The sequence below is a fragment of the Catharus ustulatus genome, chromosome 6 (genome assembly GCF_009819885.2).
Source record: "Catharus ustulatus isolate bCatUst1 chromosome 6, bCatUst1.pri.v2, whole genome shotgun sequence".
In the NCBI taxonomy this organism is placed as follows: Eukaryota; Metazoa; Chordata; class Aves; order Passeriformes; family Turdidae; genus Catharus; species Catharus ustulatus.
In genome coordinates, this window is record NC_046226.1 from 24,228,222 (window position 1) to 24,255,871 (window position 27,650).

The 27,650-nt window shown below is 41.1% G+C and overlaps 2 protein-coding genes across 6 annotated transcripts; one reads left to right on the forward strand and one right to left on the reverse strand.

Moving 5' to 3' along the window:
• Positions 1-75: 75 nt before the first annotated feature.
• Positions 76-12,324, forward strand: FAM161B (FAM161 centrosomal protein B). 4 transcript variants are annotated; one of them, XR_004418172.1, is made up of 8 exons: positions 76-406; positions 1,569-2,131; positions 3,808-4,136; positions 4,534-4,661; positions 4,954-5,121; positions 5,609-5,708; positions 7,081-7,219; positions 12,239-12,324. XR_004418172.1 is itself a non-coding variant. In XM_033061940.1 (8 exons), exons 1-8 carry the CDS (start codon positions 258-260, stop codon positions 12,273-12,275), a joined length of 1,605 nt encoding a protein of 534 aa, XP_032917831.1. In that variant the 5' UTR covers positions 76-257; the 3' UTR covers positions 12,276-12,324. The 4 variants fall into 4 exon arrangements, 3 of the variants coding, with proteins under 3 accessions (XP_032917831.1, XP_032917829.1, XP_032917830.1); XM_033061940.1 differs by having other exon boundaries at positions 7,089-7,219; XM_033061938.1 differs by lacking the exon at positions 12,239-12,324 and adding an exon at positions 7,404-9,412 and having other exon boundaries at positions 7,089-7,219.
• Positions 9,885-27,143, reverse strand: ZNF410 (zinc finger protein 410). 2 transcript variants are annotated; one of them, XM_033061941.2, is made up of 10 exons: positions 27,103-27,140; positions 25,719-25,928; positions 17,409-17,544; positions 16,893-17,126; positions 16,411-16,602; positions 15,417-15,576; positions 15,041-15,222; positions 12,272-12,361; positions 11,061-11,186; positions 9,885-10,512 (listed from the first exon to the last, which is right to left on the reverse strand). In XM_033061941.2, exons 2-10 carry the CDS (start codon positions 25,749-25,751, stop codon positions 10,328-10,330), a joined length of 1,338 nt encoding a protein of 445 aa, XP_032917832.1. In that variant the 5' UTR covers positions 25,752-25,928; positions 27,103-27,140; the 3' UTR covers positions 9,885-10,327. The 2 variants fall into 2 exon arrangements, with proteins under 2 accessions (XP_032917832.1, XP_032917833.1); XM_033061942.2 differs by lacking the exon at positions 25,719-25,928 and having other exon boundaries at positions 27,103-27,143.
• Positions 27,144-27,650: the final 507 nt, after the last annotated feature.

A 27,650-nucleotide genomic window follows, 5' to 3' on the forward strand; every position in this document is an offset into this window, starting at 1 on the left:
CGAGGTGGGCGGGCCCGAGCGCTGCTGGCCGCGCTGATTGGTGCAGACCGGGGGCGGGGCGGGCTGAGGCGGCGGCCCGCAGACGAGCGGGGGCACGGCCGCGGCGCTCCCGGGCGGGGAGGCGGGGTCGCAACCCCAAAACCAGCACTGCCCCATTTATTTCATTTCTTCCAGGTGACGCGACATCCCCCAGGCTGTAACACGCCGACTCCTGCGTTTCTCTCCGCCGGGCAAGGAGCCGGGAGCATCCTCTCGGGATGGGGGGCCGGCGGTCTCCGTTAGAACCGGGCGTGCCTTGCCAGGCAGAATTATGGGGTGACCTCGAGGTGTTCGAAGAAGATGAGGAGCTGGAGGGTTTCAGGAGGGAGGCGGAAGTTCTGCGTGAGAAGCTGAGGGAGGCTCTCAGGTAGGATGGTACCTGGTAAGGATGGCAGGATGGGGTGCAGGATTCCTTCTCCTGGCCAGTGAGAAGGCGGAGCATGTAGTCCCAAAATGCACGTGTGTAGTGCCGAAACACTGGCCACAAATGTTGTCACAGCAGGGAGGATGGGATCAGTAGGTGCCCACGAAAGCAGCATTCACATAAAACACGAACAGCACAAATCCCCGCCTCAGTCATCAGCTAATCATGCTTAAAATGTCACACGTTTCTATCCAGTATCCAGTTTTCAGAGCTGTCTTTCCAAGGTGGAGCTCTCAAATGACTTTCCTTGTCATTAGTCTAGCTTGGCATTCACTAGCAGGTCACACATGCATGCTTTTACAAAGTAAGTAGTTCATGAAGAAGAAGAGACTGCAGCAATCACCAGCAAGTGTATTGACCAGGAGTCTGTTCACACATGATCTGCACCTTCTGTCTCCCTCGCTTTCTTCTCCTTTCCTGTTCTTGGTCCACTCTGATTCACCTTGATCCTTCCTTTTGCCTGCATTTATTCCTTCCCTAAAATCTCCTAAGTTTCGCTCACTTTCACAATTACCCTCAGACATCCTATGAGAAATTTGCTATTTTAATGGGACCCAGAATAGTCTCAGGTGGGTTTTTTTCTTATTATCAATAATATGGTCATCTTCTCAGGTACAAAGTTTCTAGCTGAACCTCTCAAACATCACACTAAAGCAGTTTCTTGTCATGACATTCCCATCAGCATCCCAGGAATGCTAGTGTTTGGTACTGTTTGTTAGGCTTGTGCATCTGTGTGCCTGATTGCCTCTCCTGCATTTGTCTGTTACGTTGAGTAGCTGTTAGCAAGATAACCCTAAAGTTGGAACTTTATGGTTTGCCTGTGGCTTTCTGGCAATAGAGTGCTAGCAGCATAATAAATTGCATGACAAAGCTAAGTAGGCCTAATTTCCATTTTGTACATGGAAAACAAAACAAGCAAAGCTCTGCTCACAAACTTTGGTAGCAAAGTGAAATATGGAGCCTGAGAATGGCAAACCGTAGACCTGTCTTTTAAGAACCAGCTCAGCTTATGGTGTCTTTCTCTTAATCAACAGTGTCTCCCTTCTTTTAACTGTTTTTTTTTAATAATTTCACTTATTTCCCCTTCATAATGTCTTTGTCTTAGTCATACATCTGGTAATATAAGGCAGTCCAGTTCTTTGACCGACCTCACCTCAGACAGTACCTGCGATCAGCAAAAGCCTCACTTGTTTCCTAAGCCCCGCTTGAGGCCAAAAAGTGCTTCATCTCCCTGGATTCCTTCCATCACCATCCCTCAGCCTTTCCAAATGACACTGCGGGAAGCTCGCAAAAAGTCCGAGTTGCTGAAGTCATACATGTTTCTTGAACTAGACAAACAGAGAAACAAAAGGCAAAGCCAGGATGAAGCTGAATGTCAGAAACAATTCCGGGCACAGCCTGTACCTGCCCACGTGTTTCTGCCCCTTTATCAGGAAATAATGGAACAGAATGAGATTCGCAGGCAAGCAGCAACACAGAAAAGAAAGGAGCTGCTACTTTCAACACAGCGGCCCTTCAGTTTTCTGGAGAAGGAAGAGAAAAAGAAAGAAGCTATCAGACAAAAATTCCTGGCAGCAGCAACCCCAAATGAGAGCTCCAAACAGAAGCAAGCCAGTAAAAAAGTACCTAAATCTACTTATGACTCACTTCTTGGAGATAAACTCAAAGGTAACATGCCAGGGCTCTTTCTGTAAAAGCACGTCCCTGCCTGTCCCTTGCTGTCTCCATGCTGGGAGGTAAGATCATGGCCTGTAGGGCATCACTTGGAGCCTAAGGCCAGTTGAGTCTCCTGCGTGTCGCTGGTCATTACACTTGGTTTAGATACCCTTGCAGTAGAGTGCCCTAAGTGTAGTAGTCTTGTATCAGTGTCAGCAACAGCAGTTCTATTCCACTCCCCAGAAAACATGGGCACATTGAGCTCTTCAGACAGATTTCCATACCCAATTTGCTGCAGATATGACAGACTGGGAATCTTTTCCTGCACTGGATTCCATATCTTTGGTTACACTAAAGGGACTGAGATGATTTGTGGCACAAACATGAAGACAGATGGAGTGCCATAGGTCTCTAAGGTCCATGCAGTATCTTAGATCTGACAACTTTACTCCTACCCAAGTGCTCCATTCTGCACAGAACCCCTAGGAGAGGAGAAAAATATTTCCTGAGCCCAAATTAGGCAGTTAGTTTCTAAGTGATAGTGTAGTAGTCAGTCTTTCCTGCCATTCTCTGATGTTTCCAGGTGCCTTCCCACTTGCACTGGCTCAATGCTAAAATGGGAAGTAGGCACCAGGACCATTCTAGTCAGGACAGCCAAGGAAATGTTACTGATGCTTGCTTTCAGATGACTTAAGCCACTATAATTGAAAGTTTGAAGTAAGCAATTCAGACTTCATGCTTGAATGTGGGAACTAAGCCAGTCCTTAATAATTCTCATGGCTTTTCTCATCCTTTTCTCCTTTTTTACTGTTTCCCAGTGATTTCTTCTTGAGGACATACCAGTTCAGTTTTCATCAGAAAACATTCTGTTGGGGTGTACTAACCTAAATAGATTAGAAAGGTAAAAGGAAGCAAAGGACAAACCGTTGTTCTATTTCTATCTGGCATATGAGAAGGGAGGGGAAATGAACATTTCATACTTCAGGCAATGAGTATCTATAAAATTACTCAAAGCCATCTTATTTTGCAAACAGTAGTATTGATTTTTTTTCCCTAAAAGCTAAAAACCAACCCCCAGCCAAATGTCTGCATTTTAACAAATATTTAGTGCTGCACAGGGAAGAACTTCAGTTTGATGGCATAATCTGAAACATATTCTATGCAAAGTTTGTCACAAAAGGTGATCTATCCATCAAATATTCCTTACTTAAAAGCTCTTCCAGTATAGACAGTTACTGCTGGAGATTACATAGAAAAGCCATCATCTGTTACAAGTATACTTGAACTACTCATTTGTACCACACAGTCAACATGGCTGTAAGTCCCATACAAAAAGTACTAGTGTGGGAGATTACCACTTCTGCAAGACAAAGGGCACAAGTTACCTGGTATCCCTATGAATATGAGAAGTCCTGTTCAGGTATTGCTCCAGTAAGTAGAAGAGATATCTAGAAATTAAGGCCTGAGAAAGAGACCCTACCATGGTTTACTGGTATCTTTGAATTATTTTTCCCTGGGAGGCAGAGGAGAGAGGGGCTGAAAAGGAGGGGAAGGAGAGCACAGGATGTTTGGTCTCTCCTATATGTGTAGCTGCCATCATAATGGAAAGTTCAGACTTGTGCAGTGATAATTTTACAGCCTTTTATGTCACTCATACTCTTCTCATTGCTTTCCTTTTGATCCTTTAGAAGCTGAACTCTACCGGGAAATCCGTATTCAAATGAGAGCAAAGGATTTGCTCAAGAGTTCCGTAGCTCCTATAGATACCAGCAACTGTCGGAGGGAGCCTCAGTCCCGAACTTCCACCAGAACTAAGCAGGAAAGACTTGGCTTCTTACAGGACAGAAGTTTCAGCTTCAAACCAAGGATTAATCCAACAGTACCAGATTTTGAAGAACTGTACTGGGCGTTTCAGAGGAAGACACTGAGGAGACAAGAAATCAAAGAGCCAACTCGTAATAAACCATTCAAGCTAAGAACCTCTGCCAGGCAGAGGCAGGCTAATGAAAAGATAAAGGTGAGATACCTGGATATTTCTGTGGTGTACTGCTTTCTCCTATCAAGATACCAACTTCTCAAGTTTATAGCATTTAATTATTAATGGTTAACATCCTGTGATCTCCGCCCTTATTTTGAGAGTACTGCAGAATTCTAGGCCAAACAAGAGAACAAAATTCTACATAAAGAGATGAGCTATGACAGCTAAGGCTCAGTCACCCTTTCATAGCTCTAATCATGTCTCCTTCCCCTTGTCCCTCAGCCCATCCACATGTAAATCTCTGCTGATGGAAGAGAGAAGAATGAGTGCATTCTCATACCCCAGCTGTTCTCTTTGGTAGGCAAATAACAGAGGAGATTCTGTACTAGCAGCTGTCTGTGAACAAATACACTGAATGAAGTTTCATTTCTTTCAGGATTCTCAGAAGCTTTCCAAGGTTTCAGTGCAAAAAAGTCACTCTCTGCCTGGACTTTCCTCTCTCTCTTCCAACACCCTTCCTGTGCATATTACAGATGCAACTAGAAAGAGGGAATCAGCTATTAGGTAGGTAGAAAAGTTTGTCTACAGGACTGTACAACTACTGCCCAATATGGAGGGGGAAAATACCAGTGTTTTCCCTCATCACATCAATTACATCAACAACACATTTCCTAAATGTTTCTCTGTCTTCTTTCTTTGCTAAGTCTTGCTCTGTCTCCCAGTTGCTTTGGAAAATGCACACTTGTATGGCTGAAATTTTTCTTTTTTAGGTTAGATGACTACAAAAGTGAAATTGCCAGCTAGCATGTGGTCTGCCACTCCACATGGGTTCATCAGTAACTTTTTTTTTATATAGATATGCCCAAGATAACAAAAAGGAGGGGGACAAAGAAGGAATTTATTGGCTGGAGAAACAAAAAATGAAATGTCAAGCTATGCAAAAGTCTCTAAACAGCCGAGCAAAAGCACTGGATCCTCATAAAAGTCTGGAGGAAACACAAAAGGAGAAGTCAAAACAGATCAGGTCAGTATGCTACCCTGCACAAAAATAACCATTTGCTCTACTAACTGAGGATCATCAGATAATTCATTAGGACAGAATAGGTCTAAAAACATTCCTAGCCTAGCCTTTTTTGGCTGTTGTATCCATTCCACATTCATTTGGATATCTTGACTATTCCACGCTTTTCCTTCCATACAGAACCGTTTCCTTTAGATTAATGTTTGTTGAAACTAATGTGTACAAGCCACTCCACTGTAATGTGTAACTTGGTAAAGAATACATAAGAGACAGGATTTTCTAAAAATGTAAGCACTGTTTCCTTGCTTGCAGTCAAGAAGAGCTTTGCTAATAAGTCCATAACTTGTCAGCAATAGGATTTTCCCAGCATTCAGAATCAAGAGAATTACTGAAGTGATTTAAGGAATGAAACACTCACTGAGAATTCATCATTCCTGATCAGCTGCAGTCAGAGAGAACCTATAGTAGACAGGCAATTTTTCCATTACAGGAAAAATATGCAAGACAGAACAAAAGAATACAGAAAAGAGCTGGAAGAAATGCAGCTGCGAGTCAAGAACAGACCATTCCTCTTCGAGCAGGTCACAAAGGTAACTGCTCAAAGTCCCCGAGTGTTTCTGGGCAATAGGATAAATTGTCGTTCAATTAAGTCAGGCTTTAAGAAATCTAGTCTCAAATTAATTCATGGATAAGAAGGTACAAATGGTTGCATAGTCTCTGGACTGCACTCAAAATAACACATGGAAAAGCCACCAAAGTATACTTTAAATCCCTTCCTACTACTTGAAAAAAACATTCAGGCTTATTTCTAGGAGCTTGCCAGTACCTAACTGCAATCACAGTATATGATCTGATCAAAATCAAGGCCTTATCACCAGAAATGAAATGAATACCTATTCTGCACCTGAATACCATAGACTACAGTCTGGAGATGCAAAACTTTCTTAAAACCCTCTCCAGTTAAGCACATTTTCTCTGCACCTCTATTGCAATGGAAGAACATTAATGATGGTTGCTTTTATCATCTGTAGGCTTTGCAATCTGGGGCTGCATTCAGCACATCTCACCCATCACAAAGTACCAGCTGCAAATCTCCATTGCACCTGAGGTGTAGATACAATCTGTACTCTATCTTTTTCCCTGGGTTTTCTCTTTCAGTTCCCTGTCCTTGCAAGAACTACAGCTGTTTAGAGACAGTGACAATACATTGACAATATGCTGGATTTAAAATGTCTCAACAGAAAGTACCCTCCTGGATCAGGCTTTCTGTTCTGATAATGGAGGCAGAGAACATACTGTGTGATAAATACTGGTAATATTTCCATGTACCAGATTGATAAGAATTCACCGTTATCAATAGTGTTCACTCATGTTGATACTAGGCTTCTATCCTTCCATATAGAACACCTTAATCTTCAGGGACTGGCCAGTCCCTCTGAAAAACCCTTATCTCAGACTGCATTGATTTGAAGGTTCATTTGGAGGCAGTTAGGATATAGGACTCAAAATGCTTGTTTTTTAATTGAGCTGATACTAAGCTATTTCACAGGCACTCTCCATTTATTAACTTCACTGTTGCTAGTCCTTACCACTTACAAGCAAATGTGCTTACAGGATTTCACACAATTCTGTTTTTCCACATTTTTGATTTGAATGTGAGAGTTAGGATTCAGACACAAGTACATCAGTCTGGTAAGACTGGAATGTGGCAGGTGGAGGAGAACAGAAGAAGGAAGAAAAAAAAGAACTGAAGCAAGAAAACGTGAGCTGTGGGTTTGAAAGATGTTAGACATTGTCCTGCTTCAGTTCAGTTTTGGTACTATACTGTATGGATTACAAAAATTTTGGACAGGAGGTTGTGTTGTCGTCTTGTCCCCATTAGGAGCATGAAATGTGCACTTCAAAACAAGTTGACTGTTACGGGGAATCCCCAGTTCTATGTATTTACTGTTTAAGTTTCGGTTTCACAGCATGATGCTCGTCAAGGAGCAGAGCGTCGCTACAGACGCACCCTCCAGCAGGTTGGCCTAAGCGAAGAATTTGTAAGGAAAAAAGGGAAAGATGCCACTGACTTGCTGGAAGAAGAATCTGATGTTCACAGGTAATAAAAACAATGCAGTACAGATCTTTTGTCTGTGACTAAAAATATTTTTCCTTGTTCATGAATGCATTCTAGTTTCTATAATCTAGTGTAGGAAAAATTAAATCAACTTCATTTCTCTTACTAAACATTGTAGCTCCTCTCTCTGAATTCTTTTTAACTGCACCCTATTTCATATACACAGGGAAAAACCATTTCTGGTATTAGATCATCACTGTTTCTGCAGGCTGCCCGAGCCTCAGGGTGAAAAGGATGACTGTACTGGACAGGAAGGAGTACCTCAGGAGGAACAGAGCGCAAAGGGAGTGGCAACATAAAAGCTCGCAGAAGAATCCAATCAGCTCTTGAGTTTTTTGTTCCAAGATTCTCCAGTTTAATCCTCAGGAACTTAATAGTTAAAGCTGACACCTAAGAATTGCTGTGGGGTGAGATGGGAGAATTTAGTAAAGGAAAAAAACCAGCTGTTGTTTAGAGCATGTCTCGTTTAACCCAGCAAACCCTGCAGCCTCCCTTAGTCTTGAAAAGTGTCTCTTGTGTGACCTCTTTCCCTTTAACGGGCAACAAAACAAATTAAAGAGGTTGAAGCACTATCTTTGGATAAAAGTATATATTAAAGATTGAAGAGTGCATCCTCTAGTGTCAGCTCCTTGCAGTCATGCCACAGAAGCACACAGAAAGGAAGAATGCCTTCCACTGTGCACTATTTTAGGCACATATATTGGTAGAATACTTCCAAACAAGTATTTCTACAAAAACAAATATCAGGATTTGACCCACCTTGGGAGAAAACTCAAAGGGGAAGTCTTTCTCTGGTATTAATGCTTCATTCACTCAATACCAGCTCTGCTTTTTCCCCCAGTTAGTAAGAAAAAATAGTCTTCCTATATTAAAAAGTCTCCCATGTTTCATGATTTGAAAGCATTTCAACATCTTACCAATTTAGGTCGTTAATTTGGCCCAAAAAACAACCAAAGTTATGAAGAAGGTTGTAATTAAACAGTGCGTCACTTTGAATTGTTGTTGTCCTAATTGTATGATTACTATGATATCAAAGATGGATCTTGGAGAAGAAAAGATTAGGTGTTGCCTGCTAGGACTTTGCACTCAAATGCCTAGTGCATCTTGAACGGCATATTTCACACTTGAGTGATCTCTCTTTACCTGACACTAATATCAATTTTAAAAATAAAAATCCTTGCCACCTGGAATGTTTTCTGAGAATTTTGCACTTTGACATTAAAATATTTTTAAATGGATATAATGTTTCTGTATTACACAATTTTCCTTATCAAACATCTCACTTACTTAAATAGATGTGTCTCTTTTTGTCACCTCAATCCTTTTTTCCTTACATTTTAACAACACAGCCTTACCATCAAATCAGAAATACAGTAACTGTCAGAGCTACTACATTAGACAAAGATATAAATAATGACATTTTTAATCATAACAAAGTACTAAATCCAAGAATTTGTGGCCCAGGGGTTTCACACTGCTACATTACAAGCTGAATACACCAGACTGCAGCATCCTCACTTGTGACTCAGGCTTAAGTTCCTTGCAGGGTTTCAGGAAGGCTGTTACCAGTTCCTACACAGGATTAATTGTGTAGGACATACAGAGGCTGTTCTTTCTCTGGGTACCCCCTGGAAAAGAGCAGTGATGTAACCATATTGTCACTGTGCCTTGCCACATTGAAAGAGGCAGGAAAGAAGATTACTTCCATGCTCCAAGTCTGTGGTTTAAAGCCTCTTTGTATGAATATTTTTGGAGCAGTGAGACTGAAATTATAATACATACATTTTGAAAGGTATTTACTAAAATTGGTTGCTAATTTCCATAGTAATAGTTAATGGCGCTGAAAAAAGAAATTTCCAAGTATGTGAAGTGAAAAGGGAAACCCTAAGAAAGGAGGAACAAAAGTTTAAATTATTATGCCATATCCTTTTAACAAATACTAAGGTGACATGCATGAATATAGTAACTAATTAAAGTCTTCATATTGGTCCTAAAGAGAAATTGCAAAAATACGATGAAACTAAGAGCATCAAACTAAGTAACTGAAACTCACATATCTCTTGCTAAACAAAGTTTTGTTCCAAAAAGAGGATTACAATTCTGTAATCCTAAAAGAGAACGGTAGTCTTGTAATATGTCTCAAAAATGGTATGGAAATAAAGAATTTCAACTATGGTTCTGGATTTTTGCATTTTATGAAAATATTTGGTTATATTCAGTTACAAGACATAGCCTGTTCAGCTAGCCTACAAAAATACTGTAGAAAAGAAGAAATCTCACTGGAGTATCTCCCATCAGTTGCTGAGATGGCAGCCAAATTGCATCAGACTTTGATTCCCAGGTACCTGGTGGAGCTTCTGCAGGAACCTCCAGGTATACAATACCTGTACCAGCAGCAGCACTACTTTTCCATTCAGCTAGGGAGCAATATAAACTCTAGGCATTCCCGTTGCATAGAAGCTATTACAGACACACTACCTTAGCAAAACTCTGCATTCTCAGCAATGCCAGTTCTGAAGACTTTTAAAGTTAACAAAATATTCAAAACACCATGTGGAAGACTCATTTAAAGAGCTTGATATACCAAACAAATTTTGGAGGAAAATGACTGGGAAAGCAGGAACAGAACACAGCAAATGTAACCAAATGATATCAAGTAGTACATTTATTTCATATAGTAAGTCAGCTTCTGACAGTGAGATGTATTAGAATATAGTCTCTGAAGGTAAAGGGTGGAAGGAAGGCCTGTTGCTCAAGATACTGAATATTTGAACAGTGCCTAGCACAATGAGGTCCTGGTCCTTAGCTGGGGCTCCTAGGTGCTCCAGCAAAACAAACACTTTAGGCTTTAGTAGATGGACTGCATAAGCAGTTTTGAAATGGTGTTCCACAACATGGGCTAAGTGACATCTAAGCAACAGACTTCACCTTTTAAGCTCTGCAAGAGAGAAACTTGGTCCAGCAGATCTTCTCCAACTCCAGTTTTAGGATTCATCCACTATCTACCCACCCCTCTGCGCACAGTTAAAGCAATGTTCATTCATCCCACTGCAATATGGTGAGCCTCAAGGAGGAATGATCAATCCCATCTCAGTCACCACATATAAGAGGGCGGAAAAAAGAGCAGCTGGTCTCACCCTCTTCTACTCCAATAATTGACTCAGTGTCTGGCAGGTGCAGAGACTCAACACCAAGGCTGGGCTGAGAGTTCATGGAGATGAGATTCTTACTATGCACTGTCGATTCTTCCAGCAAACTGCTGCCCATCAGTGACTCTATTTTGAAAAAAAAGGGTAAAAGAAAATTCTCATGATGCAATGACACTGCAATATAAGATAGAATCACTGCCCCACTTCAAGTCATATTGACTTCTTCCCTGGACACCTGCTTTATCCATTCCTACTCTTTGGGCATTCAGTGCTCCAATGGATGGGAAATACGTTTATTGTTTTGGACCTTACTATGGTGGGATCTTATGCAGGATCGGCTTTCTCTTTAAATAATTAACATTGTGTAAAAACCCAGGCTGCTTGCAACAAGAAAACATAACCAAAGGAAAAAATCCACATTAAAAACCCCAACTAGATTCATATTGATTTTGAAAACAACAAACATATCTGCCCCTTGACCGCCATACAAAAATGCACTTTTGTCTTCTGTCCTAGAAAAGGGGAAGGTAAGCAGCCCCCATCTCCAAGAGGAACAAACTTTTGTTTCTTACTGGCTTGTGGTCTCATGTTATCAGGACAAACATCTTTTCTTTGACCATCCACTAATTTTTTCCTGCACTTTTCCCCCAGAGTCAATGTGCTCCCTTCTTTACCTGGCTGTTCTCGCTCCCTGCTGCCAGCCGTTCCAATTCGGGAGTGGTGTTTCCTCATATGCACATTCCTGCTACCACTCTGGGAAAATGTCTTCCCACAGATTTGGCACTGATGGGGCTTCACTCCTTGGAGTCAAAGGGGGAAGAAATATCCCAAGAATTACCAAATGGGGAGAAGAGACCTCATCAACTAAGAAACTAGTAACAGTTTTCAAATGGCTGTTAATACCACTGGTGCTAATTTGTCAGTAAAAAAAAAAAGAGAAGTATTTCCATCTCCTGGAGGACCATAAGCTTCTAGAACAGAAGAGGTTTAGATATCAGTAATGGCAGTTGTTGGAAAACTCAAGTCTGAAGAGTAACAAAGTCTTCAAGTCAGACTGCTGACAGGGAACAAGTTATTTGAAATCATTTACTCATTGATATGGAAACACTTGATGTCCCCCACATAGAATAAAATGACCAGAGGCAAGGAAGCTGTCTCCTGCCATCACATGATGAATTGCAGCATCTGGTTTACATTACTGAGCAGAGACTTGATGATGACTTGTCACTGTGAAAAGATTTCCATTTTAGAGAGCAGTTCATAATTTTCACATTACAAACATGTTGTCCATACTTCTTGGCTCAATGGCATGGAAGCAAGGAGAAAGGACAGAAAAAGCATGGAGAACTCAATCTCAGATGTTATTACGTTAATAAACTCTCCCATTCCCCAAACATTTCATTTTCATTGTGTGCTGATGACATTTAAGATAGATTGCTCAAAACAGAAGGCAAAAGCTTTGAAACACCTGTGAAATACATTTCCACCCAAACCTTTGTCCAATTACAAGTATGTAGGATAAAATAAAGGAAAACCCTACCTATAGCAGAAATCCACTTACACGAGATTTCAGATACAAATGGCTGTAGTTAATATGCAGAGATGCTAGAGTCTATGCAGCTATGAAAAAAGATATTCAACTCCATGACATTTTAGAAACAATTTTAAAAATAATTTTTAAAATGCAATTTGTATTTATTAATAGAAACAACCTAGAAGATTAAAGTGTACAGGCTACAGGCACCATGAAAGGGAAGTAAAAAAACCACTATGACCAGAAGTTCTGTAGAAACCAGGATTTTACTTAAGGAAATCAAATCAAAGTCCTACAATAAAGGTCTTTTTTTTTCAGACAGATCGCAGAATGTCAGATGAAGACTCTTACCTGAGTGGACAACCAAATGTTTCCGAAGACTGGAGTATTCAGCAAAGGAGCGACCACATCCCTGTGCCTGACACAGAAAGGGTTTTTCCCCTACAAGGGAAAAGTAAGTTCTTAGATTTTGGAATCACAACTTAATCTGATTGCCCAAGTCCCTGAGAACAGCCTGGACATCTCTCTTCCATTCTCCCATTTGGCCTTATGTATATTAGGGATCCATGGAAATGACACATCCTTCCTAAGCTTCCTAAGGCTTTCACAGCATTCTCTTCACCAGAGGAAACAGAGGCATTATTTTAAAATATTTTAAAATACTCTAATACTCATTATTTTAAAATATCATTCACGGAAAGTGAGGAAAGGGATCACTGTTTCTAGATAATCTTTCAAGTATATAAATAATAATATAGTAATATAAAACTACTGGATCTATGGTGTATCTTCTATATGCAGTTCTCAACAATGACCTCTCTGTTCCACACACTCACAGGGTCCTGCTCCCTTTCTGCCTCTCAGTGCCAAAAATCCCATTAACTGTATTTCCTTAATATCAGATTCTATACTTTATTTTAGATCAGGCTGGACTTGCCAAAATGCTATGAGAGATGTGTCAGTCATTTATATCTCTGTGTGGAGGAACTGTAATTCAAGGCACAAATTGTTCTCATGGGTTGAAATTTATATCACGGTTATTTTTTATTTATTTAATTTATGATAAATTGGGAGGTTGCTACATTAATGCAGTGCAATAAAATTAATCTGTTTTGGACACCCTCTTAATAAAGCTAGACATAACTTTTGCCTGCAACATCCCACTCAAAAACTCAATATACCATGTTTAACACTATGATTTTAAGTCTTTAACTGGACCCCTGTACAAAAGTAATAGCGAGATCACAGGAGATTAAGCAAGCTATTTTAACAATTTATTGTATAACATATATGTAGTTCTTTCAGAGTAAACTTGTTTTTAAAGGCATTGCTACTGTGACTTTGCCTTTAGAAATCTTCTCCCTACAGTTCATTTATTGGCCTATTATCTTCAATAGCATTTGACAGCTGTGAGCAAAAGGATCAACACAACATTTTCCAATTGGTGTTACAAAGCTGAAATATGTATCAGAGTGTCAAACACAGATTGTACTTTCTGGCTTTCCATAAATCTTTAAAAGTTTGGAAAAACTACCATTGACCTAAATAACAGTGCACAGTTCCATCTGTAAGACACTTCAGAGCTATTTAAACCTGCAATTTCATAACACCTTTGGTCTGATCAAATGCTTAATTCCACATTATCCATCTGCAGCTTAGAAAGTTACTATTTACTCCTTCAGAAGCTACTACTCTGTTGGTTGCAAAATGCTCACTTCTCAGGGAGGATTTTGTATGGATCAGCCGGGCCTATTAACTTAATCTGCACCTTGGCAGGGAGCTGTAAGTGCAAAAGAAAACTGCAAAAAATGTAACTGCTGTTACTACACATTCAAAATTTTATTATTGGTATATACAATTTTTAACTACATCCCAACATCTGCCCCCAAACCATGTGTTCTAGCTAGACTGCACGTACTTTAAAATAGCAGCCTTTTCCCATGTGTATCGACAAACCACATACCATACGGTCATGTTTAAGTAAGGCAGAAGGCACTAACAGCTGCTGGCGACCCACATCATCTGTAATTTCATTTACCAGGGAGGCCTTGTTCTCTCACACTTGTCAAGGTTATTTTGAAATTAACCAACTGAAATACAATGCTTCTGAGGCCATCTCTAACAATATTCCGAGAAGCTTGAGCTGGGTCATTTGTTTGAGTGTTGTGATGACCCCGAGGCTTAAAAGACTAAACAAGCAAAATCACCAGAATATTCATTATGAACTTTGCTGGCCATTAATTAAATTGCTGGTCACTTAAGCAGTAATTTTTGTGCCTCTCTCAAACAACTTTCTAGTACAAAAACACCTAAAGCACTTTGGCTGCTATACCAGCTTCTAAAAATACTGACACAAGGCAGGATTACATTCTCCAGAGGAGCCATCATAAACAAATCATGTATAAAACACAGCACTATGAAATAAATGTTTTTGTTTTATTTACTATAAAAGGCTGAGCATGAATTGAGAGTATAGAGGCTCCACCATACTGTAACATCCCAAATTAGCATTGGCACAAACACAGCAGTTTGCACACCATAATGCTGTCTTCTAATTAATGCTTTTTTTCTACTTTTCTTGGTACTATATTTTTGCTACTCATTACACTGCACTCCTCATTTCCCTGTATGTCCCAAATGTAGTCATTCTACAGCAGTATAAGTAACACAAGCTAGTCAGTCAGGCAGATGTCAGTACAGCTTCTACTATCTATGCTATTGAGCCTTTGAGGAATTTCAAATAACCTCTTTGCAAAACACAGTTTCAGAAGTCATCTTCACTAACTATTCCCTTGGTAACAGTCTAGTTTCACACACCCTTCCCTCCATCACACAACTGGAAGGGAATCTTCAGAGTATGCTTCTGAGCAGAATACAGGACCACCACACACTACTTGAAAGGTAAAGCCCGTGTGAGACTATATAGAATAGCAAAAAAGATTATCATTTGATTTATCTGACCTATAGGTCAATGTGAATTGACAGAAAAGGGACATTAATGGAGGACAGAGGTAAACAACATAATACTTTGAATAGTTTGAGGACAGAGGAGGAAGTGGTTTATTCCTCAGGAAAGACCCCACCTCAGCAGACCACAAATAGGTGAGGTCTAAAACACACCAGTGTGAATTCGTAGGTGGTTCTTCAGGTTTCCAGCTGTTGTGAACTGTTTACCACAGCCCAGTTCTGTGCACACAAAGGGTTTTTCACCATTGTGAGTTCTCATGTGCACCTTCAGCCTCTGCAAGACATAGAAACTTTTCCCACAGCCTTCTGCCGGGCAGGTGAAGGAGCGGTCGTTCCTGGAAAGCAACAAAAAGCTTTTTCATTACGGCTACTGCAACACATTTTTTTCATGAACACTCAACTTCTTAATTAAATATGAGTACCGGTTAAAATACAAAAAATACAGCTTGTCAGTGTCAAAACCTAACAATCTCAAATACAGAGTGCACTTTTCCAAGGTCATAACAACACACAATTTCATTCTGCTCACCGGTGTGTTTTCAGATGATACTTGAAGTGAGCTGGCCATACAAATGTCCGATCACAGCCCTCAACTGTGCACTTCAGCTTCCTTTCCACACGAGATAGATGAGGAATGGGGCTTGAATCTTTTGGCTGCCCATCTCCTGTGCAAAGATGAACATTTTCCCCTGAGAAAAAAAAAAGCCCACAGAAATAAAAAATTTAATGGAAGAAACAGCATCATATATGATACAGGATTGTAAATCAGGTATGATGTGTCTGGCTGCTAACTGTTTAGCATGCCCTACATGCTGCTGCCTAGCCTGTAACAGGGATCAGATACAGACTTGCAAACCTTACCAGGCCCTTAAATTATTCCCAACAAGCCATCTGGACCAGATAAGCTGCTACCAGATAAGGCTTATCACAAAAAGAATAGAAAGCCAATGCACCAGAAATTGTAAAAATGGTCTCTATATCAATATCAAACAACCAATTTTAACTATCAGCCAACTATCATCTATTAGGTAAGCTATTTTTGAAAATACCTTAGCTAAAATAAGAAATATTTGCTTGCAATTATTTATTAAAATAATTAAGTCATAAACCATGTGAATAAATCCAATTATGTATTCTCCAGGAAACTGATCTCCAAATTCAGTGGAGCTAAAAAGAAAGTATGAGTCACAGTATTTATTAAAAATAGGCTCTTAAAAGTGAAAATCAAAGTTGAAAAACAAGCAGCTGCTGCCAGAAAGAAGGTTTTCTTTGCATGTACTGGAGAACTAGTAGGCTACAACCAGCAGGCTAGTTCCACTAGAGTTTATTCTAGAAAAAATGAGAAGCCTATTTATACCGAAGAAAAAAAGCATAATTGTCCTGTATAAGTCTATCACTGATGATTTGAAGATGTCATAACTGATTCAAAGCAAGACACAATTAAAGAGAGGAAGAAACAACATGAAACTAGGGGTCTTGTATGGAACATTCAACTTTTGAGACACAATCTGTGGATCTCCTACCATTATTGCTTGCTTTGGCATTCTTTGCGAGCTGTGCCCGAGTGGCAGCAATTAAACTGTCATGGGCCAACTCTTGCACTCGTAGGAACCATGGAGTACTGCTGTCTGTGCTATCATGAGAGAGAAAGTCATTGCCAGAATCTTCTGCTTCATCTTGAACAAACACCAAGTGCTCTGCGGGAGACCCCAGCCCTAGAAAAGAAGAAAAATTGGTGAAACAATAATGTAACAGAGGGAAATTTCTTTTTGCTTCTCAGAGATTAGTGTTCATAGCATGGATGAAATAGCTGCCCTGAAAAAGTCTCCACTGACCTCGACATTGTAGAAAGATGTTAATGACTAAATGCTCCTAAAATATCCAATAATGCCCAGCAAGTTACATGATCTTTCCTCTTCATAAGCAGCAGGGAAAGAGCTGCACTTGTATCTCCTGCATTCTGCTGAGACATATCCAGCCAGATGACAAACAGGAGGACAATTACCTGCTCTCGTCAGGTTGAGAAGAATGAATGAAGTGCTGTCGCTGGGCTGGAGGTCTTGCAATAAACTAGAAGTTTCTGAAGTTGACAGAAGTTCAGATGGTTTCTGTACATTCTGTGCCCTTGTTTCCTCTCCATCAGGGCCTACATTTACCTGGAGACTTCTCAAGACAGCAGATGAAGAAACATCTTTTGAAGAATTAGTGTGACTTGGAGAAGTGAGATCTCTTTCATCATCTAATAAGGAAAGTGAAACCAGAGTAAATAAAAGTATAAATACACTGACTAAAAGACACCTATGTGAAATAATTTTTCTAGGAAAAGACCCCAGAACTTGAGAGACAAGGGAGTTTCTAACTAGTCAAACTTCACTATAAGTGAGAAGATTCAGTCACTCTGCTGAAATTGTTCCTCCATCCCTGGAATGTGTTATCAGCAAGAGACAGTGAGGCCAGGGTGGTGAAGTGAAGACAGCTGTATGAAGGGTAGGGTCACAAAGATCTGCCACGTAGATTTTACCTGGCAACATGAGTCTGTTGCATTCTGAGGTCTCAGTAACAGGAAGCAGAGAGAGACAGGTGATGTCTTTTGGTTCTGATTCCACCAGTTCTTGTCCCAGTGGAATAGAAGTATTTTGAACAAACTGAACCAGCAGCTGGAAAAACAAACGGAAGATTAGGTCAAGAGCAGCACAAATCATTTAAAAAGGTCCTAAATCCACTCCCTAGTGTCTTGTAGGAAACACTGAATATAATACCATGAATACACACAGATATAAATGAAAACTTTTCAATTTACATTAATATAAGGAAATAATTGTTATCTCTGAAATACCTATACACTTCTCATTTCTTTAACATATAACAAACAGCTCTGGATCATTGCAGAATAAGTCTAGTTAGGCTATATTTCTTTCAAATTAATATTTTATCACTTGATACTTTGCTATGATCTAGCATTTCAAGTAAATGTTTTCCCCCCTCCACCTTCGGTACAGGGATTTTTTAAAATCATTGTCTTTAAATACTTTAACTGAAAGTTGTCCTTTTCTAAATTAAAAAAAGCAATCAGAAGACTAGTTACAAAGATGCTATCATATGGCTATTCAAAATAAGCAGATAATCAGAGAACAAGGCTGGGATGACAACGGGGAGAATGCAGACAGCCTTACCCATCCAAATCAGCTACTCCTAAAACCATCAAAGATGGACAACCAACCCACACGCTAAGGGGATTAACACAAGAAACTCTTTCCAAAATACTACACGAAACAAGGGGGACTATTGCATAAACAGATACAGGACTTAAACTGAGATGCATTCCCTGGGGAGGAATTTGGGACTCGTCAAAAGATGTGGGGGGGGATTTGTACAGGACTTATTAGGTGTTGTTTAAGGGAAAGGCCAAAGGCAGGAAAATGAAAGGATCAAGTCAGAGCAGGGCAAAACAAACACAAGAAAATGAAGAGGGAAGAATAAAGGGGCCCATTGCATATAAGCAGGAAGTTGGTCAATTCAGTTGTCTCGCACAGCCTAGCTCTTACACTCCATCCTGTCTTCTTATTAAACTCCATTCTTACCTACTTCCTGTGTGGTCCTGCTCTCTACAGTGGGCCTCTAGTGGCACACACTAGTTTCATATGTGTTTTCCATGTGTGCCATATGCTAATGAACTCCGAGCCAGCCTAGTTCGCAAGTGAAAGAAGTGTGGGGACAAATCCCAAAGAAATGCATGAAGGTTTTGCTTAGGCAGCAGAATACAGAATCAGGTACTTTGTGCTACCCATGTTTATGAGGGTAAAGCTGCAAGCACTCAGCCTGCATTCATATGTTTGGTGCCAATCACATCTGCACAGTGTGTGCACACATATTTTTCAAACAGGTACTAAATGTGACAAGCGGCTGAATCCAATATCAGAGTTAAAGAGTTGTTCTCATGATTCTTGATGAGCCCAGGAGGTGAGAGGTTATTCAGTCCAGCAGATTTAGCCATCCCTAACACCAGTCAGCTCTGGCAAAAATTACTTCCAACTAACTCCTCAAAACCCTGAGTTATAAAAAAGGAACCTGACACCTGAAAATGAACAGGAAGTCAGAGAAATTATTTTTTCACCCCTGAAATCCTTCCCAAATTTTTAACCTAGTTCAGAACAGTAAAGTATGTGCCTTGTTTACTCATTCCATCCCTTTTACAACATCTCAAGTTTTTGTCAGAGTACCAGAGATAAGGCTGGACTCCTCTTTACCTCCAAGGCAGACACACTAATGTGTTCTGTTACCAATGCCACAGTACTTTATATTAAAATATTCTGATTTAACAGAGGAAGTGCTGCTGGGAATCAGGAGATAACACAGTCCAACTTTTGCAAATGGACTGAACAAATTCTGTGAAGACAGAAAGGGGCCAGTTGTAACACACCCAGACACTTACTCCACATTTCAGAGAAAATGCTGCACAAAGCATTTGATCATGTAGGATCTATTTGTTTGCCTTTAAGTTCTGTCAAACAAATTAACTCCCTGAACTGGTCTCCCTAGGGGCTCCTTTTAAGCTCATCCTGGGCCAGTCATTCCCTTCCCAAGTTGTGCTGTAGGTTTATCTGTCTCAAGCCCTGTCTACAGGATGAACCTCAGATTTTTACTGCATCTGTGTCCCTAGCCCCATCTTCTGCTGCTCCTACTCAGATTTTGGATAGATCCTGGACCTGGTTCATCACTTTCCCTTATCCAGGCTGAGGGCTGTGGATTCCAGCACCTGTCTCTGCCCTCCATGCCCAGGTGCTGCAGTGTTGTGCCCTGGTCTGTGAGGACACTGCCTGGACCGGGATCACCCTTGACTCCCTGCTCACCCTTCCTTAGGAGCAGCCTGTCATCAGTGACAATTATGAAGCTACAAATTAAGTCCTGAAGTCATTCAGATGGCAGTGTGCCATTTGAACTAGGCCACAAGCCAGATGGCAGTTTGAAAGGTTAGAATTGTTTCATCTTAGATATAAGATTATCCAGAGGACCTAATAAGAAGATGGAACTATTTTTATGTTATCAAAAAAATACATAGGCAATAAGAGACAGTCCCTCCCCCAGGGCCATGTATTCTAATTTAGGATTAAAAAACAGGACAAAAAGAAGTAAAAAGAGAGTTAGGAATAATGAGCAAGGCAACCAGAAAAAATAAGTAGGGACTAAAAACTGTGAACACTACAATCTGAATTATTGGATTGTCTTTCATGTTGATGAGCCCTACTGCTCCTTACTCTGCCATGAAACACTTGTTTTATGGACTTGCCTATTTTTCTACAGAAAGACCTAAATGAAACTTACCTCCCACAAGAAGAAATATTTGCTTTAAACCTTCCACTTCAATAACAAGTGGCAACATTAAGCCACTAGGGAGAAGCAAAATGCAGCAACCACAAACACATGCTCAGAAGAAAAAAGTTCCTTTTAATTTGCTTTGAAAAGCAATGACAAACTTGTACAGAGAATTATGAGAGGTTACAAAAAGCAGAAGCAAACAAATGGATGTGCATTATGCTCATTATTAAAATGGGGAATAAAAAACCCCAACCCTTTGCACAAATGAAAACAAACCAATCATCAACTCAAATAATTCAGACAGAATAAAAGTTTTCATGTTAGTTTTATCTTGACAGATTTCTCCTAAACCCTCCTGTTCAAAATCATTGTATACCTTTGTGGACAACTACAGCAACTGGAATACAGGAAAGAACTCATTACAAACATTGCATTATGCTTTCTTAAGCTTCTCGCAATATGGTTTTATAAACAGGAAATTATAAGGGAATCTGGTAATTGGTTATTCAGCATAGAAATCTAGAAACAGGACAGGTGATAAATTAAATGCACAGATACACAAACACTAACAAACTCTAGCAAACTGCAGATACAAGACAGTAAAAATACCCAGAACTCCTGGGACACTGATGGATGGGCCAGTACAGAAATAACTTGAGTGTGATCTTGAAAAAAATTCAACCAGAAACTTTGTAAGGAATAAGAACTTTGTAAGGAATAAGAACAATGTTACCAGAACCCTTATCTCATTAGCAAGAGCAAACTTCTGGGACTGGGTAAAACATATTAAGGTACCTTGAGTGGAGACTGTGGGACTGTGAAAAACTTATGTTTAGGGGAAGGACCAAAGGCAAGGAAAGGGAGGAATCAAGGTAGACAGGAGAGAAACAACTATGGGAACAGAAAGGGGATTAAGGATATTACTGGTTGACCACATTAGCAGGCTGCAGATTGCTGCTCTGCATCACCACTGGGGTGTATCTCATCCTCTCTAACACTTCCTCCTAAATGGTTTCTGAGTACATTCATTTGATTAAATTCACTTTGGCATAGCCTGTGAAATAGAGAAAAACAATCTGGAAACCCAAGATCCTGGTCAGAGTCTGAATTAAAAAGTCCAAGGCCTGGAGATAGATACTGGAAGGACTTGAGGTTTGGCAGAGTGGACAGATGCATGACCACAAGTACGCATGTCAGCCAAGGGAGGACACGTGTGACATACCAGCATATTTCAAGCCTTTTTACCTGGTAAGCAGGGACAGGATTAGGCCATTTGTGGCCTTTCTTTTCCATGGGAATGCCATTTGTGTTTGAGTGCGCTGGTAAAAGCCCTATCCTGCCACACAGCCATAATATCTGCATTGTCTATGTGTGCACAGGTATATTTTTGCAGTTCAGGCTCAGGTGCACCTCTGTGTGCACCTCGGAACGGTGCAGTGGTCTCATGTCTGGAAGATCAGGAAGGCAGGAACCTCCTAGATGATACAGTATGACAGATCCCATAACCAAATCACATCTGGCATCACAAACAGGTCCCAGATGGGCTGTAAATACTCCTGAGATCGTGACTGTAGAATCCCTGCTTAGGGAGGAGACTGATCCACTATGACCAAAGTGCTAGAATTAGTAAGCAAAGCAGATAGGTCATCTTGGGATGCCAGAATAGGAATAGTTAGGGAAATTGAATGTACAAAATATTAGCAGAACACCAAAGGAATGATAAGAGCAGAGAGGTGGCTTTACTCTATAGCTAAAATATCCCTTGGAATTTGAAAAAAAATTTTAATATTGCAAAAGGACATCCTTAAGAGATTCAGACTTTATGGGACAGACATGAATCATACAGACAATCTATAATCTTTGGAGGGCAAAGTTCAGTTGCATCTTGATAAAAAAAATTTATTTTTGCTATGCCACATCACCTTCTTGAATACACCCTTCTTTAACTACTTCTGCTGAAATGCCACGTAACTGAAAATTCTGTCAATAATGCAGACAGTCAATGTGTCAAAAATGTAAAATATTTATTGGCTGTTGTCATCATTAAGCAAATACTTGTTATCCCTGCTGGTCAACAAGAAATGGCTGGACAGGATGAGCCCAGGGTCTATCACTACAAACAATGCAGAATGCTTGTATTATCAAGAGGCTTGGATAATGTCCCTGACCCGAGAGGGAAAAAAACCCCACAACAAACAACAACCAAAAAACTGTTTAAAGAACTGAGAACCTCTACTGGAAATCCTTAAAAAAAAAAAAAAAAAAAAAAAAGCAAAAGTAAAAAACAAACCAAAATTAAACAAAAAACTAAACCAAAAACCCAAACAACCAATCCAACAAAACCAGAAACAAATGATGATATGATATGGCCACCTGGGATGGATCATATTAAGTTTGTCTCCTATAACAGATGATTCAAAAGCCAAGAAGTGTCAGGCAGCTGCTTTGGCTGAAGTAGGGGTTGCTGAGAGAGACAGGGTAAGAGCGTTTTCCAGAAGCTCAGATCTACCCCCCACACTAGACAGCTGGAGAGCTAGACTAGACTCCCAGAGCAACAGGGACCATGTCTTTAATCAAAGCCGTTCCTGTTCTAAATTTAACCAGCGAACCACAACAAAATAAAGAGGTCAAAAGAAAATTTAGTGGAGGGGGAGGAGAAAGGAGGGGCTGGAGCTTAAGGGTGTGCAGGGCAGAAGGCTTGTTACCTAGAAACTGGGATGTCCTCCTCCCATACAGCCTCTGGGGAACTAATTAAATCACAAGTGTCTCTCCTTGTGAGGCACTGAGCAGGAGAGAAAGGAGAGGCTAAAATACCTCTCTTCACCTTCTTTCCAAAAACTAATTCAATTTACAGAACAGAGTTGTGATTCATTTGATTGTGCCAAGAGTCACCCCAACTGCAGAAAGCACCCTGCACTGGACCCAGTATGGTGGAGTTGACTGGAAATACTTGCAAGTATAATAAATCACCTCAAAGGCTTAAAGTGTGCAAAATGCAAATCTTAGCAGTTCCCTGAGGAATGATAGTTACATAGCTTTGGGGGCAGGGAGTTCAGAAGAAAAAGCAGATCCATCTGTCCACACAACTGTCTCCAAGCAACTTTATAACTTTCTATGAAAGGAGGATTCACCTCTACTCAAGCATGATTTATTTAATGGCATGTTGGTGGCTCCTTTAGGGACAAGAACCAGTATCAAAAAGTCTATGAAATAGAGACAATGTGCTTTGATTGTTGCCATCTAGATGTCAAAAATACAGCTAGCTTTTAATTAATGCATTTCTCACATGGTAAGGTATATGAAAAAACATCTGTGGCTGTAAGAATTGTGGTGCCATGGCTCACTAGAGGATATAAAATCATTATTTACTTGCAGAGACATTTGAACTGCTATTTAGAAAAAGTGTAAAAAGGGTATCTGCCAGTTTCATGTCAAAGGAATAGAAAATAGTACTAACTTAACACTCAAGCTTCATACAGGAAGGATGCCCTCTGCAACAACCACTGTAACTTTTTTTAATGCACCAGGCCTGTTTCTTCTGGAGAATACACAGCCAACTCTTACTATGGGCTTGCTGAGAAGGAAATGCAACTCTGCCATGAGGAAATAGGACTATTATGTAAATATGCCTAATTAACAAATACCATACTCAAGTCAAGAAAAGACAAGGCCCAGTTACAGCTGCTATTTGAGGAATAAGCAATGAGCATTCCAACTGTCCTGGTCCTTGGCTGTCAGAAATAATCTAAGGGAACCTACCCATTCACAGACAAAAGTAACGAAGTCCTCCCACCTTATCATTCAGAACTCAGAAACAAAATTGCTGGAATGTATGAGAAACCAACGACAAGGCAAGAGAGAGGAACTCTCTGCACATCATGCTGAGAACACTCAGAGCTGTTCCGAATTTGCAGCTACTGCAGTGTGACTGGAAGGGCTTTGGCTGCTCTGTTAACAAACAAATGCCTCAACATCATCACATGAGCTGTAATGAATTAACAGCATGTAATCATCATTCTTTTTAGAGTACCAGTTAAAGATACATGCTGTATCTCTAACATACAAATTGTATGTTTCATAGGGATAGAAACAAGACTCAACAAAAACCATTCAATTAAGTCTTGCAAACTTCCCCAAAGTTATTTCATAGCTGTACTGTGTCCTCTGCTCTAGGACTTTAGCCATCTGCAGAGGTAAAGCTGAGAACCAGGAAAAGCAAGGACACCAAGTGATACAACCCCTGCATCTGTAAGTGGGGAAATGCACAGAGAACTAGCTAATGGTCACTCAACATGAAAAATAAGGCAAGAAATAGGAGAGGCAGCAGGTGAGGTGCTGAAGGTAACAAATTGCAGACACTTGTACCTAGCACATTACAATTAGAGTAACAAAACCCAGAATTCCTCCACAACTGATTAGTGAGCCACTGCTAGAGTGACATCTTGTAGAGGTTCAACCAGAAGTTTTAACTGACAAGAAAACAAAGCTATTACGGAGTATCAGAATGGGTCTCACATGACAGACCAACCTTACTATCTAATATAGCAAGGACAGCAGGACGTGTTAAGCTTATTACACTCTGTTTAGGGAGAGGATGGAAGGAGGACTCAAGGTGGATAAACAAAGAACAAGGGGTAGGGTGGAGAAAAGAGACTCCAATCATACGTTTGCTGGCTTCTAATCAGTACACCACTGTGCCTGATCACCACAGTCCCTCCTAATTACCAAAGACATTCCTAAATATTCTATCCACTGCTAGTGAGCTTCTAGTTGACTAATACAAGTAGGAAGCTACCAGAGTCTGGAAAAAAAAACCCAAGAAAACATTCCAGCCAGAAACTGGCTAAAAGCCCTGGATCTGGGCCAAAGGACTGTAGGCCTGGCAGAGACATGTGAATGTGAGTACGCATGAGTTGAGTGATGAGGGTACATCTATGGCCCACTAACAAACCATCATTGCTCATGCTTTACCTGTGTTTATGGCCAGCTGTGCATGCACAAACATCCCTATAATTCGTGCCCAGTTGTGCTACCAGCTGAACCTGGAACAGTCCAGCAGCCTCACATGGAGCAACCAGGATGCCCTGTGTGCTGCTGCTGCTGCCTACTGCTTCTGCCAACTGCTTAATGGAAACAGGAGTACTGTGAAAAACAGGACTGGTTGATATTGATAGAATAATTCAGATTGTCCAAAACCAAGTAAAGTCAATTTGGTTTGAGGGAAAGAAAGAGTCTATTTGTTCATTTATTCTCATAAAAAAAAGAGTGCTATAATAGTGGGGGGGAAAAAACCTGAGAACAGGCAAGAATATTGGCAGATACTTGAAAGGAGGTGAAAAAAACTTGCAATATTTTCAAATTTTTTACCATTCAAATCAAAGCATGAAAGCATTAGATGTCACTAAAACACTTGAAAAGTTATTACATAAGCAGCAACCTGAGTAAACTCATTGAACTCTAAGTGTTACCCATAAACATTCCTGGGAACAACCAAACTCAGTTCATAATTGCTCACCTCAGGTTTGGATTCTAACTCATCCGATAACATTGATTCAAGTGTCCAACTCCTGCAGCTGTTCTCAGCAAGGCACAGATTTTTTAATTTTTAATTTTTTTTTAGTTCAGAGAGAGCAACACTCCCTGATTATTTTCATATTTTCCTAAGTGCAAACCAGTGTGATGGTCCTTCTGCAAGAAGCTCTGTTGTGGAAATAATTAAGTTAACCTAAAATAACAAAAAAGGAAACATAAAGAAAGAGGAACTGAAAAACAAGAGCAAAGCAAAAAGAAGTGAACGTGTGTTGATGCAACTGTAAAATATACTTTGAGGTATCGGTAAAACATATGTACTGAGGTTCCTGGATTTCTGTTTTCACTTAATCAAAAAATAGCCTTTAAAGTAATTTTGCAGTGTTAGGATGTCATTTACCACTTTTTTTTTTTGCAATCACTAATTTTCTATGGAAAATTGCCTTGTTTGTTCTGGAAACTTACGGGATCAACTGCAAATCACATAAAGCACGCAAGACATGAGGAAGCTGAATTCCCAGCACACAACACAGTGGAATTATCCAATTATTGATAACAGGGAGCCATATACAAACAACCTGTCAGCAGGAAACATCAGTTCTTCCTGTCAGTCAAGATATTTCACAGAATCAGAAATTTAATTTCTTAATGTACCCAGAGAAATAGAACTTATTTCACAAAGACCCATATGATGTTTGTGCTTAAAGGGGAACATGAGAACAAGCTTTTCTTGCCTGCCGAGAAAACACCCAGACACTGCTGATGGGAGAAAAATGTGAACTACATACAGTTCTTTTCCCTTTCCAACACAACTACCAATCTATTGACTATGTTAAAAAATAACAAGAATACTGGACCAGCTACCAAGAGAACCTAAAAGCCTTCCTCTCACACTCCTGGCAGTGGCACTGCAGCACGGAGCTTCACCTGCCGTGAAGGGGCAGGGCAGCACACCCGGCGAGCGCACAGTAACTCCGCCGCCGCCCGCAGCGAGCCAGGGCCCTGCGGTACTCCCGCGCCCACCCGCTGCCCCGTCAGCCTGCACCGGCAGGGCGGGCCCCGAGTGACCCACGGCGACAAGAGTCAGCGCTGCCAGGCCCGGCTGCCCACGCTCCGGCCGGGAGGAGCCCGGCGGAGGCCCGGGGAGGAGCGGGGGTAGGGCGGAGCGCCGAGGCCCGGCGGGGCAGGTGCCACCCGCCCCAGGGCGCGGGTCCGGCCGCAGCCGTGAGGGGCGGCCCCGGCAGCGGGGACGGCAAGGACAGGAGGGCCGGGGTGTCCCCCCTCGCTCCGCGGCTCGCTGGGTTCCCGCACCCCACGGAGGTCGGCAAGTCCCACAGATGTAGCCAGACACCCCCCAGCAGCCGCCTTACCGGCATCTCCGCCGCCCGGACGTGACGGGCCCGGCCGGAAATGCCGCGCGGGCTGGGGGGAGCGCGGGGCGGGGCCGCGCTGCCGCCCGCCGCCGTCTGTTCCCATCGCCCGCAGCCGGAGGGGAGCAGCTCGCTGCCCGGGTTTTTCCCGTTGGCCTCGTTACCAGGCCTGCAGGCTCCAGCTGCAGCCTGATCCCTCTTCAAGTAGTCGTTTTCATATGGATTGTTACCGTACAGGTGAACATTATGCCGGAACTTTATGGAAACGTTCGATCTGCTGAGCTCCTTTTTCCCATATAAATCGACACATTGTCCCAGTTTGTTACAGCACGTGTGGAAACACCGCTTTCCTACTAATTCTTTCTGTTTCTGCTTTGCTCTGACTTCTTGTTGCCTGTTCTTGCAGCTGGTGATGGAAAATTCCAGGAGTTCACAGTGGCTCACTAATAACATGTACCAAGTTAGTCATTCCAGAGACATACATGTTTTTGCAATGTACCTAAAAAACAAGAAGGGACTGAGTAATCAAAAAACCTTGCACTTTAGTT